The sequence below is a fragment of the Hyperolius riggenbachi genome, chromosome 3 (assembly GCF_040937935.1).
Source record: "Hyperolius riggenbachi isolate aHypRig1 chromosome 3, aHypRig1.pri, whole genome shotgun sequence".
Taxonomy (NCBI): domain Eukaryota; kingdom Metazoa; phylum Chordata; class Amphibia; order Anura; family Hyperoliidae; genus Hyperolius; species Hyperolius riggenbachi.
In genome coordinates this window covers 82,220,760-82,241,163 of record NC_090648.1, presented here as the reverse complement: position 1 = coordinate 82,241,163, position 20,404 = coordinate 82,220,760, and the positions used below count along the sequence as shown (strand labels likewise).

General features: G+C 42.1%; 1 protein-coding gene across 1 annotated transcript in view; it reads right to left on the bottom strand.

Moving 5' to 3' along the window:
• Nucleotides 1–20,404, bottom strand: part of ATP13A1 (ATPase 13A1) — a 60,308-nt gene that overhangs the window by 27,730 nt on the left and 12,174 nt on the right. Inside the window, exons 4-11 of the mRNA XM_068274428.1 lie at nucleotides 19,520–19,592; nucleotides 17,429–17,584; nucleotides 11,397–11,466; nucleotides 7,384–7,490; nucleotides 4,307–4,436; nucleotides 2,992–3,047; nucleotides 2,663–2,789; nucleotides 1,927–2,064 (exon numbers count right to left, since the gene is read on the bottom strand). Of these exons, the coding sequence (XP_068130529.1) occupies nucleotides 1,927–2,064; nucleotides 2,663–2,789; nucleotides 2,992–3,047; nucleotides 4,307–4,436; nucleotides 7,384–7,490; nucleotides 11,397–11,466; nucleotides 17,429–17,584; nucleotides 19,520–19,592 (857 nt within the window). The remainder of the gene's footprint in view (nucleotides 1–1,926; nucleotides 2,065–2,662; nucleotides 2,790–2,991; nucleotides 3,048–4,306; nucleotides 4,437–7,383; nucleotides 7,491–11,396; nucleotides 11,467–17,428; nucleotides 17,585–19,519; nucleotides 19,593–20,404) is intronic.

Sequence of the window (20,404 nt, the reverse complement as noted above, 5' to 3'; positions counted from 1 at the left end):
GGGGAAGGTTTTCTAATTGAGATAACCTTTAAAAATCAAACCTCAGAAAACAGTTTTTACCTCGAGTCCACCCCTACATATAACTCAATCAGCTTCAGACAAAAACTGTTTGCCTCAGCCTATTCACGTAATGTAAATATTATGTGCACTGCATGGGGTAACAAACTAAACCACTTGAGCACAGAGCACCTATGAATTGATAATGGGTTTAATGCTACACGGTTAGATAGCTCTTATCAATCAAGCCGCTGATGGCTCGATTGATAAGATCCAACCTGTCCGATCACCGCGGCAGATCGATACCGCGCTCGATCCCCGCGGCCGGACAATAGAAAAAACGGTGTTGATAAGAAGCGCCCGCGAGGGACGAGCGGGAATCGATCCGTGCGCACAAGCGGTGATGCGCTGGCTCGATACTGGCGCATAAACGAACTGTGTATGCCCAGCATAAGGGATGTTTCAGCTAGTCCATCTAACATGTTGTTAAAGGACACCTGTAATCATGTTTAGTAATACAAAAAAGGCCTGGTAAGTAGTAGACTAACCACTTAACGACAAGCAGACTTATAAAAACGTCCTGCTAGAGCCTCTTAACGGCTCCAGGACGTTTTTATAAGTCAAACAGCGCTGCCGCCGCTGTGCTCGTGAGATTAGTGGGGGGGCAAAGGGGACACCATAGAAAAAATACACCTTTATTTCCAAATATTATATTGTCACCATACTTTGTACTAGGGACATAGTGACAGGTTTTAGACTAGCCCATCTCTTCATAGGGGATTCTCAGCATGGCTTTTATTCTTTATAAAGATATTCCCTAAAAAGGATTTAAACAATGATGCTGGCCAGCTTCCCGGCTTCCTACAGTTTTTTGGGCAGTTGGACAGAGCAACTGCCATTCACTAAGTGCTTTTGAAAATAAATAGATCCCTGAGAATCCCCTATAAAGAGATGGACTAGTCCAAAACCTGTCACTTCGGTCAGATTTCTACTACCTACTGTAAGTGACAGCAACATAGGAGAAAAGTAACTTATGGCTCATTTTACTCTGGAAAAAATGTACTTCTTATTTTATCTATGTTTGCACATATTTTAAATTTTACAGTTTTTCGCTGTAGTGCCCCTTTAAGGCAAAAACTCCTTTGGGGTGAAGTGGCTAAGGAGTCAGACTCAAGGAGTCGGAGCAAAGCAATTTTGTAACTAAATGCCAATTCAGCTTCAATATACAGATACTCCAGCAACTTGCTGGAAAATATAGCAACAGTATACAGCTTGATGTAAAAAAGTTACCCAGCATGCTCATCTCAGATTGTGTTGTGTCAATGGTTCAACTGCCTGCACACAACAATGCAAAGTTGCACGCATCTCTTTACCACCTTAGTTTTATTGCATTTATAGAAAGAAAGAGAATTTTCCACATTTGTTAAAGAAACACTGAAGCGAAAAAAAAAATGATATAATGAATTGGTTGTGTAGTACGGATAATTACTAGAAGATTAGTACCAAAGAAAATATTCTAATTTTTATTTTCAGTTATACAGTGTTTTTTTTATAACATTGCATCATTCTCTAATATGTGCAGTTTACACAACACTAAGCATTCTAAATGTTTTACAGAGCAGGCTGTGAACTATTGACCTGTCCTCTGGCAGAAAAAAAAAATCCTTGACCGACAGCTCAGATAACAACCTTCAGAACTCAGAGCTCTCTGCGACTTTGAAAGTCGTAGAGCTCAATGGCTTTTTTGCATAGATAACAACTTGAGTCTCTTAACTCTTCCTGTACTGGAAACAACATTAGACAAAAGGCTCTGCTCCTCATGCTTTATTTCTTAGCTGTAAAACACATACACATGATATTTTTTTTTTCCCTTCAGTGTCTCTTTAATGTATAAAATTTTTCTTTATCAGATAAAGGGTATCCACTTACATAGTTTAGCAAGAGCAATTAGTGAGGTATTCACAGCAAGGGATAGCTCAATGGGCAATTCAGGGGGGACAACAGAGGTCAGGATCAGGGTGCACTCCAGAAATAGCTTATATCGGTTTCTGCTGGGATCTTTGGTACCTGAGAGAGAAAATCAATTCAGTGATTAAAGGCTGATGTAACATCACAAAAGATTTGAAATATGGGGGGGGGGGGGGGGGGGGGGGAGAAGAGTCAATTGTGTGCTGAGCTGTATGGGCCTGCATCGAGCCTTTAAACCTGCAGTGGCCTGAATTGTAAAAAAAACAGCCTGGTCAGTAGGGGGGGGTGTAAGCCTACAGTCCTTAAAGCGGACCCAGACCAAACATTTTTTTTAATCAAAAATATTTAGTTGCACCACTCTGACACATACAAAGATAAACACTCCTTCAAACCTATAATCATTTCAGTGCATGCTTTTCACCCTTCTCTTTTCATAGCTTACGGTTATACTGGGGGCAGCCATTAGCAATTCCTCCATTGCCAGACACCATCTACTCCACCAGTTTGCCGGAAAAATACCGGCAATTTGAAAGGAAGGGAGGGGTTCCTCCAATAAATGTAAAATATTATATATTTGTCATCATGCAGCTGAAAAAGGGCTGCTATTTATTATTATAATTTATAAAATAGATTTTATTTCTGAAATCTTGTATTTTTAATTTGGGTCCACTTTAAGAGGTTGATGCACTGTATTCACCTTCTACCCAGACATAAGCAGCAGCAGCAATGGCAAACACCAGCAGGAAGAGAATGAAGATGAAAGTTTCCAGATTATTGGCTGTCACCCGCTTCACTCCAAACAGGATTGTACGCAGGAGTTTCCCCTGTAAGAGAGATACAGAATGATTGCTATAACTACGCTACAACAATGTAACAGCTATAGAAAAAAATACAAGATATAAAAAAAAAAAAAAACCTTAAACAAAAGAATCAACTTAAATGTACTGCATAAGTAAGAAAAGATTATTGACACGGCTACCCAAACTTCTGGAATAAAACAATATGAATATAGAACAAGGGGCTCACCTGAGAGGTGTTAAATCCAGTTCGTAATACGTAAGCCACACATCCATTATCAAGGGCTGAGGAGACACAACAAGAACCATTAGTGCACATCCACCACCCTGCATAATAAGCTATAACAGAGAGAGAGAGAGAGAGAGAGAGAGAGAGAGAGAGAGAGAGAGAGAGAGAGAGAGAGAGAGAGATCACTGCATCTTATAGTCCGAATGCAGGGAGTTCCTGACTTGTGAATGCCTGCCAATACGAACCTCAAACTTGCTGCAATGTTGGGGACTCCCTGTGTACTGTGCCCATGCAGAGGAAGGCACAAGGGGGACAAAAAGGAGCATAGAGAAGGACACAAGGGGGACACAAAGGAGCATAGAGGAGGACACAGGTACAAGGGGGCATAATCCACAAGATGCCCCTTCACCATGGAGGCACTAGGATATATATATATATATATATATATATATATATATATATATATATATATATTTTTTTTTTTCCCCCCTGGTTTCTGACCTCTAAACCTAGGTGCATCTAATGGTCAGGAGTGTCAAAAGCCTAATCTAGACAGAGCGATCTGGCGACTCGATTAGCTGCCGGATCGCCTCTTCCGCCGCCGCGTCCCCGATTGTTCCCGCCGGCGCCGCTTATCTTCCGCACTATTCCCCGCTATTGTCTGCTTGCGGGGAATCGAGCGGCGACGAGATCGGACCTGTCGGATCGGATTGATAAGTTACATCAGCACGTGTGTACCTAGCTTTATAGTCTGAAAAATACATTCGTTGCTGATAAGAACTAATAAGACAGGTTCACCTGCTGAAATAAACACAGAACACACAGTAGTGAATTTCTTCAGCAACTAGAGTAAATATGGAATAAATACATTACATTGTGTGCTGTGCAACAGTTTGAGTCTACTTTAAATACCATCATAAACTAACTCTAGTAGCTCTGTAGCCAGCTATGATTTTCTCTTGCACTTGCATGCCAGCTGTGGCAACAGTATACGGTACTTATGTACTGTATGTACTTCTGTATAACAAAATGTGCAGACAACCCCAGCATTGTGCTTTCTTTATCTTTAGTGCCCTTGCTATTTAGCCTGAATATTTAAATGAATGTCACATGCAATATAGTCACAAGGCTGATCATGTGACTATAATTTAGCCCCGCCCACTTCCCAATCCTTGTCTTCCTCTCCGTCTCCAAAAACTCCCAGCAATAAACCTATGCGGGGGATTGTTTTTTTCTTCTCAGTATGTAAGAATTACACTTTAACATAAAATGTTTAGCTTACTTTAGTGCAAGTCACCTTTGAACGCTTACTCACGTTTAAGACCAGCAGTTGCTTTCTGAGGAGGGGTGTGCTGGACCACCTTGGTGCCTCCAAATATAACGTGCAGTCTGGAGTCGGCATTTAAATCTAAAACATGTTCTGGATCCAGTTCCTCTATAGGCTCCTACAAAAATGCAGACATTGCCAAGGTGATCAACATATCCACATGCATATAAACTGATAAACATGTATTTAAAAAGCATTAAAATATACTAGGTATCAAACTGAAAACCCCCATCACAGATAATTTCCTAGCAACATGTAAACTTGACTTGGAGCTCCCACAGTGCGATGTCAGGGCCATGGCTCTGACAGTTTCTTGTGCAAGTGGCCAATGACCTTACAGCCAAATCCAAAGGTCAATTTTCCATACTCATCCTTCTTGATCTGTCATCAGCATTTGATACGGTTGACCACACCTTATTCTTACAAATACTTTCAGATGTAGGTATAAAGGGCCTTGCTCTCACATGGTTATCTTCCTACCTCTCTGGAAGGTCCTTCACAGTCTCCTACTCAGATCAGATCTCTTCTCCTCATGCTTTGTCTGTCGGGGTTCCTCAAGGCTCTGTCCTTGGTCACCTCCTCTTTTCCATCTACATGCACGGTCTTGGTGACTTAATCAACTCATTCGGGTTTCAATACCACCTGTATGCAGATGATACGCAACTGTACCTCTCGGACGCAGACCTTAACTCCCTCCTCAAACGTGTTCCTGACTGCTTGTCTGCTATAACCTCCTTCATGTCCTCTGGCTTCCTAAAACTTAATATGAGTAAAACGGAACTAATAATTTTTCCACCGTCTCTGGCCACCTCTCTGCCTGAAGTAACTATAAATGTTGATAACACTCCCATAACTTCAGTTCCCAAAGCACGGTGCATGGGGGTAATATTCGACTCTTCTCTCTCTTTTATTCCTCATCTTAACTCCATAACCAGCTCCTGCCATCTCCAACTCAAAAATATATCTCGCATCCGTCCCTTTCTCACTCAAGACACAACCAAAACGTTAAAACATTAATTTCTCGTCTGGACTACTGCAACGTACTACTTTGTGGACTACCTTCTAACAAACTGGCCCCGCTCCAGTCGGTACTGAACTCAGCTGCTCGTCTCATTCATCTTTCTTCTCAAGCTTCCTCAGTTGACCCTCACTGTCAAGCTCTTCACTGGCTGCCAATTAACCAGAGGATCCAGTTCAAACTCCTAACCCTAATCTACAAAGCTCTCCACAATCTCTCTCCCCGGTACATATCATCACTCATTTCCAGATACAAACCCAATCGCAATCTCAGATCTGCACACGATCTTCTGTTGTCCTCCTCTAGAATCACCTCCTCACATTCCCGCTTACAAGATTTTGCACGCGCTTCACCCCTTCTCTGGAATCTCCCCCACAACACATCCGTCACTCGCCAACCTTTGTTACTTTTAAACGCTCTCTAAAAACTAATTTGTTCCGACAAGCATATGCGCTACCTTAGACCACTTCCCTTTGTCCTAAGACCAAATTGCACTCCTACTAGGTATCCTAAAACACACTGCCTTTATATATTTTATCGTATACTACTCCTCTTGTTTCCCCCGATTCCCTTTAGATTGTAAGCTCACAAGGGCAGGGCTCTCTCCCCCTTTTGTGTCTTGGAAATCATTATACATTTTATTCATCATGTTACTTTTAGCACTGTCATTACCAATTCTGTATTTTGTATTCTGTATGCTGTATCATTTTTTGTATTTTGTCACTAATTATGTATCTTGTATATTAGTGTACACCATTGTCTGTATTGTGTACCCCATGTTTGTTTCTTACTTTGTACAGCACCACGGAATATGTTGGTGCTTTATAAATCAATAATAATAATAATAGGATAATGGCAGTTGGTACTTTTTTTTCCCCAATGTCTCCTAGTAGTAAAGATGATGACCTGCAGACTTATGGTGGATCAAACATACAATTACACAGCAATTATCAATAATTTCTTCATCTATCTTCTGTGTTTTATCTTTTCACTTTGCTATAAATTGATTTATTTTTCCCCCCTACTACTATCTTTCAGTAAAGTTCCTCTTTAAAGCGGTATAAAACCCTGACAGAATATTCAATAAAAACACGTTTTCCTACTTTTTATATCGCATACAGTTATCATATTTGCTTTTGTGCATAAGTATTATTATTCATTTAGAAATTACAAGTTTCCAAAGTACACTTTTTTGCTCTGAGAGCTGACTTTGCATTTTATTTATAACTGATTTTTTTTCCATCTTGAAATATAAGCAGAAATGCTTTCTGACTGTTTGTCTGTGTTCAGGAGAGTCTGCAGTGTCAGAGAAGTATTAATACACAAGGAAAAGGAGAGGTGACTGGCACTCGCTGCTAGTTGGAAAAGCACTTGGATACCGAAGATACAAGGACTGTGCTCACCACTGTTGAATAGACATCAATCCAAAGCGAAGAAGAAAAGCCAGTCGGGCACCAGTCTCATGCTTCAGTGTACTGTCATTTTAATCCAAGCAGATACAGCAAGGTAACATAAGGAAGTGCTTGTTCACTTCCTAATGTTATCTTGCTGTACCTCCTTGGATTAAAATTACACTGAAGCATGAGACTGATGCCCGACTGGCTTTTCTTCTTAGCTTTGGAGTGTCAGAGAAGTGTTTGTTTACATTCCTCACTTGATACAATTAAACACAAGATAACAATATCTCCAGTTCGGATTCCTACAAATTTCCCGGCATTGAGCTTTTCTGTCCTGTATTTAACCCTTTGAATGCTGTTGTAGTAAAAAAAAAATGCTGGTAGTATATAATATGCTGTAAATAATGTTTTAGAGCAAAGAAGAATTGCTGGGTTTCATTCCGCTTAGTGACTCTGGGGCACACAGACAGGAAATCCCCTCCCCCCCCCCCCCCCCCCTAGTTTGAGCAGAATGCTCTAACAGATGTTTTGGCCCATTCCACTATCAATACAAATAAAATAATGCATTGTCTGGACTTCTTTACATACAGAATCTCTCAATGCATATGATGCAATGTTGTGCATTATAGAATGAGCAGTAAATGACTTGCCTTCATCTGAGGGACGGATTCTCCTGTCAGCATCGCTTCATCCACAATACAGCGCCCTCGCAGCAGCAGGACGTCACAAGGAACCAGGTTCTCATTGGCCGACCTCCCTAATATGGAGAGTGGAGGGAATTAGAAAATCAGTCCACATCTCATATTAGAGATGGTGAATGACGTGCTAATGATTCCAGCTTGCCTACAAAATCAATACAAATTCTATGCAGCTGCGAGTTAGGCCAATCAAATTTGGGAGGAAGGATAGGAATGGCTATTCCAAATGCCATACAATCGGCATTAAAATTTTCATACAAGCTGGGATCACACTAGCATCTCATTGACTGTCTATCTCTCACATAGTACTTCAGCAGGACTCTAAACCCATGCCAGAAAACACACACACACACACACACACACACACACACACACACACACACACACACACACACACACACACACACACACACACACACACACACACACACACACACACACACACACACACACACACACACAAAAGAATCAGATACTTACCATATCAAGAGGGAAGCCTCCTCCAGAGGCTTCCTGTGTCCTCTTCAAAACCACTGCCGCTGCCTGGGACAATGACTTTGGCACCATCATAGACCGTAATGTGAATTAAGGCAACAGAGAATGAGTGGGAGAGTGGGAACATTAGAGAAAACACCTACCCTGCTTTCAGTTTCATCCTTCACTGCTCAGCCTGCCTGTTATCAGCCCTGACTGAGCATTCAGTCTGGCTTTGCTCAGGAATCAGTGTTCTCCCCAGAGCTAATTAAGTGGGCGGGCCGCCCGGCTGATTTGAAGCCCCGCCCACCTGTTGTCATGTGCTTGCCTGGAGCTTCTAGTAAACTTCACATAGGAGCGCTCCATTGCCTGCTTTCAGTCAGCGCCAGCCTCGCACAATAGCAAAGGCTGACACTACACTGCAGGAGCGCTCCTCTGCCTGTCAGCTCATGTGTTCTGGTGAGACAGGGAGGGATTGGCTGGGCGGGTTGTAAGGGGCGGGACTCCTGTTCCGATTCTCCCTTCTGCTCTCCGAGTATTAGGATCTATTTTATTACGGTGCCTCTCACTCTCGTGAATGAAAACAGAGAGAGCAGTAAAGCAACAAAAAAAACAAAAAAAAACGATACAGCAGCAGCTTCCAGGAGTGAGATAAGAGCCACGTGGGTCTCCGGGACAGCCTCAGAGCGGCTCATGTAGTCTCTCCTTCTCCTCCAGACTGCAGGTAAACAACATGCCTGTGTAGTTGAAAACGGCAGCTGCACGTTTAATCCGGCTGGAGGGAGACACGGAGATCATGAGAAGTGATGCCCCTTCACACCTCTGCATGTTTATTTATTTGCTGTGGGGGCAGAGGAGACACAGCCATGCAGAGCATCTGTCTGTAAAAAGGCAGCCCCCTGTGCACTTGTCTCCTGCTGTGTGTGTTTCCCCCTGGCCCCAGCTTTGTATCGTGTCTGTAGTGCTGCCCCTCCCCCTGCACACTGGGGACACTTAGTGGAGCTGAACTCTTGCACAGGACAGAAGGAAACAGAGAAATGCACCCTGTATTCACACAGTTTAGCCTGTCTAATTTGATCTCTTTCTGTGTCACATGACTGAAGAGAAGCTCATTTGAAAAGCACTAAATGTTAACATGTCTGCTTACAAGAAAGCAGGAAGTAGACACACTGCAGATTTATTGCAGCATTTGTATCAGCTGTAACAAAGAAATGTTTTTCTTTAAAGGACAACTGAAGTGAAACAGATATGGAAGCTGCCATAATTATTTACTTATAAGCAATGCCAGTTGCCTGGCTGTCCTGCTGATCCCCTGCCTCTAATAATTTTACCCTAGCCTCTGAACAAGCATGCAGCATATCCGATGTTTCTGATCATATTGACAGATCTGACAAGATTAGCTGCATGCTTGTTTCTGGTGTGATTCAGACACTACTGCAGCCAAATATATCAACAGGGCTGCCAGGCAATTGGTATTGTTTAAGAAGAAATAAATATGGCAGTCTCCATATTCTTCTCACTACAGTTGTCCTTTAAAGGTTACGCTGTTGTGCATCTTTTAGAGCAGAGAGGAAGTTCTCTGTTCAGGTCTGCTTAAAAAGGGACCTGAGCACCTTAATCGGAAACAATCTGCTAGGTACACACAATGCAATTTTCTGACAGATCTACTGTCAGATCGATTATTCCCAACATGTCCTATCTGATTTCTGCACGATTTCCTATAGAAGTGAACTGAAAATCAGATCGGACATGTTGAAAATTGTCGATCTGACAATAAATCTGTCCGGAAATTGCATTGTGTGTACTTAGCAGGTACATCGGCTTGCCTCCTCATCCTCTTTTTATTCTGTAAGCAGAGTTGCATTCCCCCCTCGCACGCCACCCGGCTACTTTTTCATGCCACCCGGCTGGAAAAAAATTCTGGGGAGAACACTGGGAATCATAGCTGGGTCTGTCTTCTCTGATGTCTTTTCAAGCCCAAGCCTGCCCCCTTCTGGCTCTGCTATAATGACTCAGCTATGATGATTCCTGAGCAAAGCCACTGAATGCTCAGTTGGGGATTTTATCAGGGCTGATTAGAAGCAAGCCGAGCAGTGAAGAATGAAACTGAGAGCAAGGTAGGTGTTTTCTCTAATGTTTCTACTGATATATATGGTAAAATAGTATGAGGGTGCTTAGTCTCTGGTTCACGTTAATGTACACACCTGGGACACTCTTAACCACTTTACCCCCGCCGTACGGATTTCTCCGTCCCTTTTTCCACCCTGTTACCACCAAGGGAGGGAGAAATCTGTACCTGACGCCGCTCCCGCTCGCTCGTCCACACGCCCCCGCGCACGCCGCCGCCCGCTCACTTGGAGATCAATGAACGGGAAAAACCTTTCTCGTTCATTGATCTAAGCCCCCGCAATGATCAGCTGCTTCTACGAGAAGCAGCGCGATCATTGTGAAAAATGTTGCCCAGCCTCCCTGAACTTCCTGCAAGCTTACTTCCTGTACGCTTGCAGGTCGCATAAACAAAAACTAATGTGGCCATCTTGTGGCCAAATAGTAAAACTACACCCTAAAGCATTTTTCATATACAAATACATTAGTCAAACATTAAAAATTAACTCATTACCTCCCCTACACTCCCCAATTTTTATTTTATTTTTTGTAATAAAAAAAAAAAAAAAAAAAAAAATCACAAATAGTTACCTTAGGGACTGAACTTTTTAAATTTTTATGTCAAGAGGGTAGAACACTGTTACTTAATAAACTATGGGCTTGTAATTAGGGATGGACGCAAAACTGAAAAAAAATTTCAAATAAAATATTGGCGCCAAACATTGCGATAGGGACACAACGGTTTTATAACCGGGACAAATGGGCAAATACATTTCATGGGTTTTAATTACAGTAGCATGCATTATTTAAAAACTATAAAGGCCGAAAACTGAAAAATATTTTTTTCCCACATTTTTTCCTATTTTCCCATTAAAACACATTTAGAATAAAATTCTTGGCATAATGTCCCACCTAAAGAAAGCCTAATCGGTGGCGAAAAAAACAAGATATAGTTCATTTCATTGTGATAAGTAATGATAACGTTATAGACGAATGAATGGAAGGAGCGCTGAAAGGTGAAAATTGCTCTGGTGCTCAAGGGGTGAAGTGGTTAAAGCTCGCATCCGCACTCTCCACTGTGCATGAGTGTGGTCATGCTGCACCCAGCAGCAGGAAAAATTCGGACCTGCAGCCAAATAAAGTTTTACTTTGTTTGGCTGCTAAAGGGTTTGAAGGGAAAAAATATGGCAGCATCCATATACCTCTTTGCTTCAAGTTCGCTTTAAATACTACTGGCTGACTAAACTACTACAACGCAAACAAAATGCTGGATTATTTGCAGCAATCAATAGCTCTGGCGAGGCTCTTATTTACACTGCGCCTACTCTGAGAAGTCCTCCTTTGCTGGCACGCTGTCCTCCCATGTACGACCCATGAAGACTCACCTACAGACACGATGTCTCCTGGAATGATTTCATCGCTGGAGATTGGCCTCCACTTCCGATTTCTGTACACCTTAGAAATACATGAATATGTTGAACAAGAAGCATTACTACAGAAAACAAAATATGCATGCTATTGTATATGCAGGTTCTACAGAGTTTTACAAAGCCACACATTCCGTGAGCCTTGGTCTCCTCTTAGGCCAGAAACCCACTAGGAGCAATTTCTAATCACTAGTGATTTGGAAAAGCTCTTGCTAATGCAATGCTATGGGGGGATTTTTTTTATAAAATCACATCGCTCAAGTGGGATCACACCCATAGCATTACATAAGCAAGAGCTTTCAAAATCACAAAGAGCTTAAAAAAAAAAAAAAAAAAAAAAAAAAAAAAAATCACTCCTAGTGAGTTTCTGGCCTTACTCAGTGAAGTTTATAGACAATGGATTGGCCTAGTTCTAAACTGCATGCGATTCTCATATTCAGGGCTGTGGGGTCGGAGTTGGAGCAATTTTGGGTACCAGGAGTCTGAGTTTTCATAAACTGAGGAGTCTGAGTCGGATGATTTTGTACAAAATCCACAGCCCTGGTAAGTATCAGACTAAGGAGTCGGAGTCGGAGCTATTTTGGGTACCCGGAGTCGGAGGTTTCATACACTGAGGAGTCTGAAGATTTTTGTACCGACTCCACCACCCTGCTCATATTTGCATGAAAGTCAGAATTATTTGCATTACATTCTAACATCTCTGTCAGGAGGAAAAGAAATAAAATACACTTTGTATGTAATACAAATTTCCCACTTGTAACAGATTTACAACTCTTATTTGCTTAGCTAACAAACAGTAGTTAGCTCATGAGGAAGTCTCCTGATGAAACCGGTAGGGCAGGTGTGGAGGGATGTCAGACACGGACATGTGTGCACAGCTTTCTGTACAGCTGTGATGTGAATACTACAGCTTTGTGAGTAGAGATGTTAAATGAGATTCTAATACATTTTGTGGATTTAATGCAAATTATATGCAGCCCGATACGTGGCCAATTCAAATGCACTTCCTGCATGAATCTTTTGCCGAAGTATCGGGCCCCCGTACACACTAGATTCTCACTTGAAGCAGTCTTTAGTGTCCGCCTCGGCTGAGTTTAATCTGAAGGGTGTACAATCCTAAATACATACTGAGACTGGAAAGTGTCTGCATATGCTAAAGCCTGCTACACATCTTTAATTTTGATTGGCCAATTTAACCATCATTGAAGGTCAAAAGATTTTAAATACTATCAGCAGATTGTGTAGGTGAGCTCTCATACTACATAGGGGTGGTAACCTTGGTCAGTGATTTGCCAATCAATGTTGAAGGTGTGTACCAGTCTTAAAAAGAGCTGAGGTAGGCTACTTGATCCGTGAGACTGAGTGGATCAGGTAGCTGCAAAAACTGCTGTCGGTCACAACGCTGGAATGAGAAATTAATTCTCTTATCCAGCGTGCAGGGAGGTGGGGGAGTGGCAGGGGACACAGCCAATGGCAGCTCTGGAAACCCTGCAGGCGTTTTGAACAGGGAATCCCTCTCCCCTCTGTTTACCTCCGAGATAGCGACAAATGTCACTAATCTCGGGGGCTATAGCGCGGCAGTGGAGGGACAGACAGCAGCGGGGAGGGGACACAGAGGCATGACATGAGGAAGAGAATATGTCTCTGTATCCCATCTGCCCACCTTGGGTTCTCTTTAAAGAGAACCTGTACTGAGTAAAAATATTTAAAATAAACACATGAGGTAACTTCAAATGAAAATTACAGAGTTACCTTGCCATCAGTTCCTCTCAGAAGCTCACCATTTTCTTCTGACAATAATCCCATCCAGTTCTGACAATATTTTGTCAGATCTGAAATATATCAGTTGCTGTCAGTAAAATATCAGTTGCTGTCAGTTATAGCTGAGAGGAAAACTGATGTACCAGGTAATGTCCATGTTTCCCTATGGCTCAAGTGGGCGATGTTACAGTTTAACTGTGTGCTGACCAGAAAACTGTTATGGGTAATGGCTATTTTCAAAATGGAGGACGGAAAATTCCCTTGATCATAGTGAACAAATAGGACGCAGGACAAGAGAAAGACACTGAGGAGTAGACTACATGGAAGGTAAGTATGACTTGTGTATGCCTATTTTGAATTTTATTTTCAGTACAGGTTTTCTTTAAGCGTGCGTACACATCCACTTTTGATTGGGCAATGATTGGACAATTTTACAACCTTCATGTAGTACGAGAGCTTAGCTACACAACCTGTTCATAGTATTCAAAATCTGCTGGCCCTCATAGTACATGGAGGTGGTAACATTGGTCATTCAAAAATGGATATATGTGTGCACTCTAATATTGAGCGGTTTATGGGCCAAAGCACCTGGTGAGCTGATCACAAGAAGGTGCCAAGGATTGAAAATGTATATTCTATAGGGTATAGTGGTAATAATGGTTTCTGGCCACTGTGAATTATATATTTCAATGTCATATGAAGTGAAGGAAACATTTTTCCAGCAGTAATCTAGACAGCTATAAAGGCAATGAACAGTGTTAAAAAAAAAATAAAAATCAAAGTTTTGCCTCGAATTCCACATTCAAATAAATATCGGTAATAAGAAGCTGATGGGGGGGGGGGGGGGGGGGGGGGGAGGTAAGGCAAGGACAAACATAAAGCATCAATTCTTTCTTAACCACTTCAGCCCGAGAGCAATTTTAACATATAGGCGCTGCTCCCATTCATTCGCCAATAACTTTATTACTCCTTATCACAGCTAAATTATCTATATATTGTTTTTTTCAGGACAAATTCGGCTTTTAGTGTGTGTTCATTTTGTTTAGTAATCAACTTATTTTCTATGCATTTTAAAGGGAAATAAGGGAAAAAAATGAAAAAACAAACGTTCTCAATTTACATCCATTATAGCTTTACATTAAACAGTGCTGACTATAAGTTAAACCCACTAATTTTATTTGTTATTGCAACATTTAGATTATGTTCCTAGCACAATGTATGATGACAATATTGTATCTGGAAATATAGGTGTCTTTTTTCTGTTTTTGCCTTCTCGTTGTACACTATCAATAATTACAAGGCCTTATTTTGAAAAATAATAGTAATATATCCTCATGGCATACATATTTAAAAAGTCAGGTTCCTAAGGTAACAATATATGCTTTCATATTTTGTCACTTTTTTTCGTTTTAAAAAAGTCTTTTATTTTGGTACAGAATATGCAGAATTTAATTTCTTTTGATTCAGTTTGTGACTAAAAAAAATAAATATATATATATATATATACAGGAGACATGCGCCTCAACCCTAAAAGTCTTTCAACTCTATTCTACTACTTATCATGGTTAAAATTAAGCCATATATGTCTCCTGTAGTGTTGATAAAACTTGCCCTAGTTTGATTATAATTCTGAAAATGATTTTTTATGTTTGATTGAGTTTGTCCCTACCTATTTTTCATGTGACGTGGTTCACAGCTTTTAGACACACAAAAATGTACCTTACAACTCGTCACGGTTAAAATGATACATGTGCCTCATTTAGTAGCAAACTGGTGGTGCACAAAAACACTGGACAAATATATCCGTCCAGTTAGGCTTAAGTGGTTAAACTGGACCTGAACTCAGAACTAATTTCTGCTGTAAAAGATAAACAGCAGCATAATAACCCTTAACTACTTTATGACCGCGTCACGCCAATGGGCGTGACCGCGGCGGCAGCCCCAGGACCGCCTAACGCCAATTGGCGTCAAGTCCTGGGGCTGTAGTTTCCCAGGGAACGGCCGCGCGCATGCGCGATTGTTCCCTGCCGATCGCGGCTAGCAGGCTGCTTGTAAACGTAAGGGGAAATAAATCCCCTTTGTTTACTTGCGTACAGCGCTGCCGGGGGCCGCAGCGCTGTACAGATCGGCGAACCCCAGCCTCTGATTGGCCGGGGAGCGCCCTCCTCTCATAGGCTGATGCCTATGAGAGGCGGAACAGGACGGATCGCCGTCCTGTTCCAATTCTTGTGACGGAGGGGAGGAGGGAAGGGGACGGAGGGGGACAGGGAGAGAGAAAGCCTCGCTGAGGCAAGTGAAAAAAAAAAAAATAAAGCCTGCAGCGATCGGACTCCTCCAGCGGCATGTCCCCTTAGGGACAAAAAAAGGAGGCGAGTCCTATCGCTGGGCACCTAAGCTGGGCTGTGCAGAAAGCTGAAAAGCCTGCACAGCCCAGCAATGCAAACATGAGCCTGGTCTTGGGGGGGGGGGGGGGGGGGGGGTTACCACTGCGGTCGTCAAGTGGTTAAAGAAATAACATTTGGTACGGCTGATACGAATCCTGCAATAAATCTGCAGTGTGTCTACTTCCTTCTTTCATGCAGATGTAGGGTTAACATCCTGTGTTTACACATCAGCTGCTCTGCCGTGGCAGAGGAGATTGTTGAGCTGACACAGCCAAGAGATTAAATTACAGTTGTGATTAGTCACATATGAGGGAGAATTGGACAGGCTAAACTTTCTAATTACAAACAGGGTGCATTTCTGTGTTTTCTCTCTGTCCTGTGTAGAGTTCAGGTCCACTTTAAACAGTATAAAGCCGGACATGCACTATACAATATTTAAGCCCAATTAGACTCAACAAAAATATTTAATTGATTGGGAAAATTGAGGTTAACAATGGCATCGCAGTTGTCCTGCCATCCACATGTGGGCAGACTTCCATAATTGGGATAGGCTTTTTTTTCTACAATCAACCAATGATATTGGTCATAATGTTGATTGCGTGACAATCAGTGGTTAAATAGTGTATGGGTAGCTTAAAGAGAATCCGTAACCAAGATTTGACTCCCAATCAGTAGCCGATTCCCCCTTTCCCATGAGAAATCTATTCCTTTTCTCAAACGGATCATCAGGGGGCGCTGTATGGCTGATTTTGTAGTGAAACCCCTCAGTGCTGTGAGGCGCTGACATCACACTGTGGGAGCCTTGTTGCATTGTGGGAAATAACAACCGTTTCCAACTGCCAAAAAAAAGCAAGCAGTATCTCCTTGCAGTGACATCACCTGCCAGCAGTAAAAATGTCCCCATGTGATAAATGCCAAAATGTAAATCAGGGAGAGGAAATATTTTACAATGAGCAAACACTGACTAAATCATTTATACGCAATTATTGTAAAAATTAAGCACTTTTTTTATCACATTATTTTCACTGGAGTTCCTCTTTAAGCTTCTCTCAGATTGCATTTACTGGCTCCCTGTAATTGTTCTCTAATAAACATATACAAGTACTGTAGATTCTGCTATGTGAGCGCGTTACTGATAATGCATCAACCTCAGAGAGGAACAAAACATACAAAAGGAATTTTCTCACACTGGATTTTGGACACCACGTGCATTTATGAGCAAAAATACATGTGCAGCTCTACACAGATAGAAAATAAGGGAAGAACATGCATGTTGTCAAACAAATGTCGCTGGCTGAACATTGGCAGAGCACTGCTGTGTTGGTTCAAGTTTTCCGATGCAGTAAAATGCACATGAATGTACCAGAGTGTGTAAAATGCCGTAAAATGTACCCGAGGCATCAAAAAGTAAATACAGGGAAGCCTCTGCATTCGACATTCTCCATTCCCCCTTGCCAAGCGCAGACCCCCTGAAAATGACTAACAAGGGCTTGTGGGTAGAAACATCAGGGCCTCGCTCCTCTTCAGGTACGAGTGTGGCAGTACTGCGAGAGCCAGAAGAGGAGCACAGCCCCAATGCTGCAGAGGGTCCCGGCAGCGGTGGAGTATCAGACAACAGCATGGGAAGCCTTTGGAAGATCCAGAGGCTTCCCTCTCCTTAGGGAAGCATTTACTTTTTGAGCTTTATAAGGCCTTTACCACACAGTACAGCATATTTATATAAGCAGGAAATGCACCGATGCAAGATGGATGGACAGATAGATAATCTATATGAAGCAGTAGGCAAATGGCAATACAATCGAGAAGAGTGGCCGCCAGTGTGACATATCCCCGTCCTCTCCTCACCTGAATCATGTAAGGCTTGTTCCCCATTTTCCTGATCTCAGAGAGATTCCTCATCTGCTGCTGGACCAGAGATGCTTCAAACGCCACCAACATAAAGAGGGTGAAAACACTGTAGTACCAGTATTCATCCAGACACCAGAGCCCCACACAGAATACCTGGAAGGAAGATAAACAGTAACAAGCTGAGCTTTCATCATTAGCAAAGACAGGCAACCTTCCTTTGGGAGACGCTCCCATTTGTGCTCCTCCCCGTCCACACCGCAGAGCGGTAATAAGCGGCGTTCTAAAGACAGCAGGACATGCTCCACTACTTTTCTAGCAATGCCTGCAAAACAGCATTGACTAGAGGTGATTAAAATGGATCCGAGATGAACTTTTACTCATTGCATAATTCTGTTCCTTTCCTATTGTTTATAGGGCATTCCTCAAGCCTAATACTTTTTTGTTTTTGTTTTAATACTCTAATTCCCTATAAACTAAACAAGCCACGCCCACAGGTTTTCAGAGAGCCAAGGCACTTTCAGACAGTAGCAAGGGCTCATGGGAGCTCAGTCTGGGGAGGGGGAGGTATTACTAGCCAGAGATTTCAGAGGCAGAGGGGAGGAGGGAGGAGGAGGGGGGATTATTTTTTTTTGCTCAAGTTACAGATAAGCCTGCCTCTGTGTAATGTTTACAAACAACATGGCTGCTGTCATTGTATCACAGGAAGAAATAATCATTTTCTATTAAAGCTGTTTGCAGCTAGATTTGCTGTGTAAACTATCTAAACTTTAGATAAGATAGACAAGTTACTTGTTATAGTTTTTCATCTCGGATCCGCTTTAAAGGGATGCAAAAAGTGCAATTCATTCGTAGGATTATGCACATTTGTATGCAAATTTATGCAGATAATACCAATTAGGTTCCAGGATTTGATTTCAAGCTGCATAAATTTGCATACAGAATGTATCAACTCATTTACATCTCACTAACCACCCCTAGCATTGACTGACCTCACTATACACCATTTCAGCATCTAACCTTTTGTGCATGCGGGGAAACTCCAATCCCAGCAACATGTTACAACTGCAGCCGTGATACTTGTCTTTGCAGAGGCTTCCTATGTCCTTCTTCAGACCACTGCCTGGGATCCTCTTGAAGATTGTGTCTATGCTCCCCACTGTGCAAGAACACAGCTGTGCTGCACCCAAGCAAGCACGGCCATGCCTGCTGCAGTAGTGTGGAGCCGCTCGTGGACTCCGTGCTCTTGAGCAGCTCCTGCTTGCTGCGCAGGCACAGCCGTACTTGCGCAGGTTTAGTACCCGCTGTGCTCGTGCATGACAGAAGCACAGCCATGTAACAAATCTGACAACCTCTTGTTGGATATGTTCCGGGGGTCAGTGCGCGGCAACAGTGGGGGCCAGGACGACGTGGGAAACCTCTGCAGGAGCCAGGTAAGTATGTTTTCTCCTTTTTCCACCTCAGGTACACTTAGCTATATATAATGCTATAAAGCATAAGTAGAATACATTTTTAATAGTCTGCTGTAGCAGAGATAACTACTTGGAGAACACCTTAGTTTAGTTCTCTGTGCAAACTACTGAACTGTTCTGTAACCACAGCACCTGTATGAAATACATAAATCTAAATACTATACTTTATGTATAGTAGTCTAGCATTTTGACAACAGCCATACAGATATCTGACTAAAGCTGGCCATACACTTATAGATTTCCACACAATGTTCCAAAAAGATTGATTCCTTTCTGAAAAGAATCGATTAATAAGTAATCGATTCCTACCATACACTGCACACCAATTTCCAATAGATAGCAGCTGCAGAGTGGCACTGTTTTTATGCAGTGCAAAGCTATATAGCCCATCGATCTGCCAATGCTCTTGCTTCACCCTCATTTTAAATTTTCCATCCTGTCCGATTAATACTGTAAATCGATTTTTAGTCGAAATCGATCAACAGTTGATAGATCTGACATTTTTGGGGATAGATTCCCATTAGATGAATCAAATTTGCAAGGAATCACATAAGAACGTTGATAAGTGTATGGCCACTTTAAGACTAGACATGTGGAAGAGTGCAAGTACAGCTCTTACCTGAAACACAAAGAACGGGGCAATGGCTCTTTCTTTGAACAGGTGCAAGAAATCGGGAACAACCATCTCTGCTCTAAGAACAGAATGAGAAAGTTATAAACCTGCAGCTTAGTATTTAAAAAAAAAAAGCAAGTCTTTACATCTATTTACAGCCCCTTGGGACTTTCAGAGTCACTTGAGAGCAAGGCTGTGTGATCTCTCTCTACGGCTAAACACACTGCATACAAACTTGACTGTACAGATTCACCAAATCTGTAGTGTAAGGGCCAACAGATTGAAAAGACTTAGAAAGGATGGTTTTGGTTATCTCTTATACTACATGAAAGTGGTAAGCTTGAACAACCAAGCTTGTATGGTATGTGTTAAGCCCAACACTTCTACTCACCTGAAAAAGTGCTTGTACGAACAGTTGTACCTACATCTGTAGCGGCAGCCTTGCTAATGCCATGTTCACATGCAGTTCCCAAGCCCAAACACTTTTTTTTTGGGCCGAGACGCCACTCACAGTTTTGTATCTACTAAGTGTGGCATTATTCTCTCAACTTTCATGTGAAACTCAGAGCAAATTACTAAACAAGCTAATAATGGCAGGACATTGCGGGGGTACTGGACACTCCTGTGTATACTGTACCTATGTAAATGTGGCATAACAAGCCAACCTGGTTAGAAAGGCCAATTCCAAATAATAGTCTTCAAAGGGCCTGTTGTGTCATCCGTCAACATTAATAAACTCAGGGCTCTAAATCACTGAACGGCCCTCTTCTCAAGAGGCAGACTTTACTTTTCCGGTAAACCATAAAGGAAAAGAAAAACACTAAGGCCTCAGTTAGCAGCTGGGAAAGAGCCAACCGTTTTCTCCAGCATCAACAGTGGGGATTAGCTAGC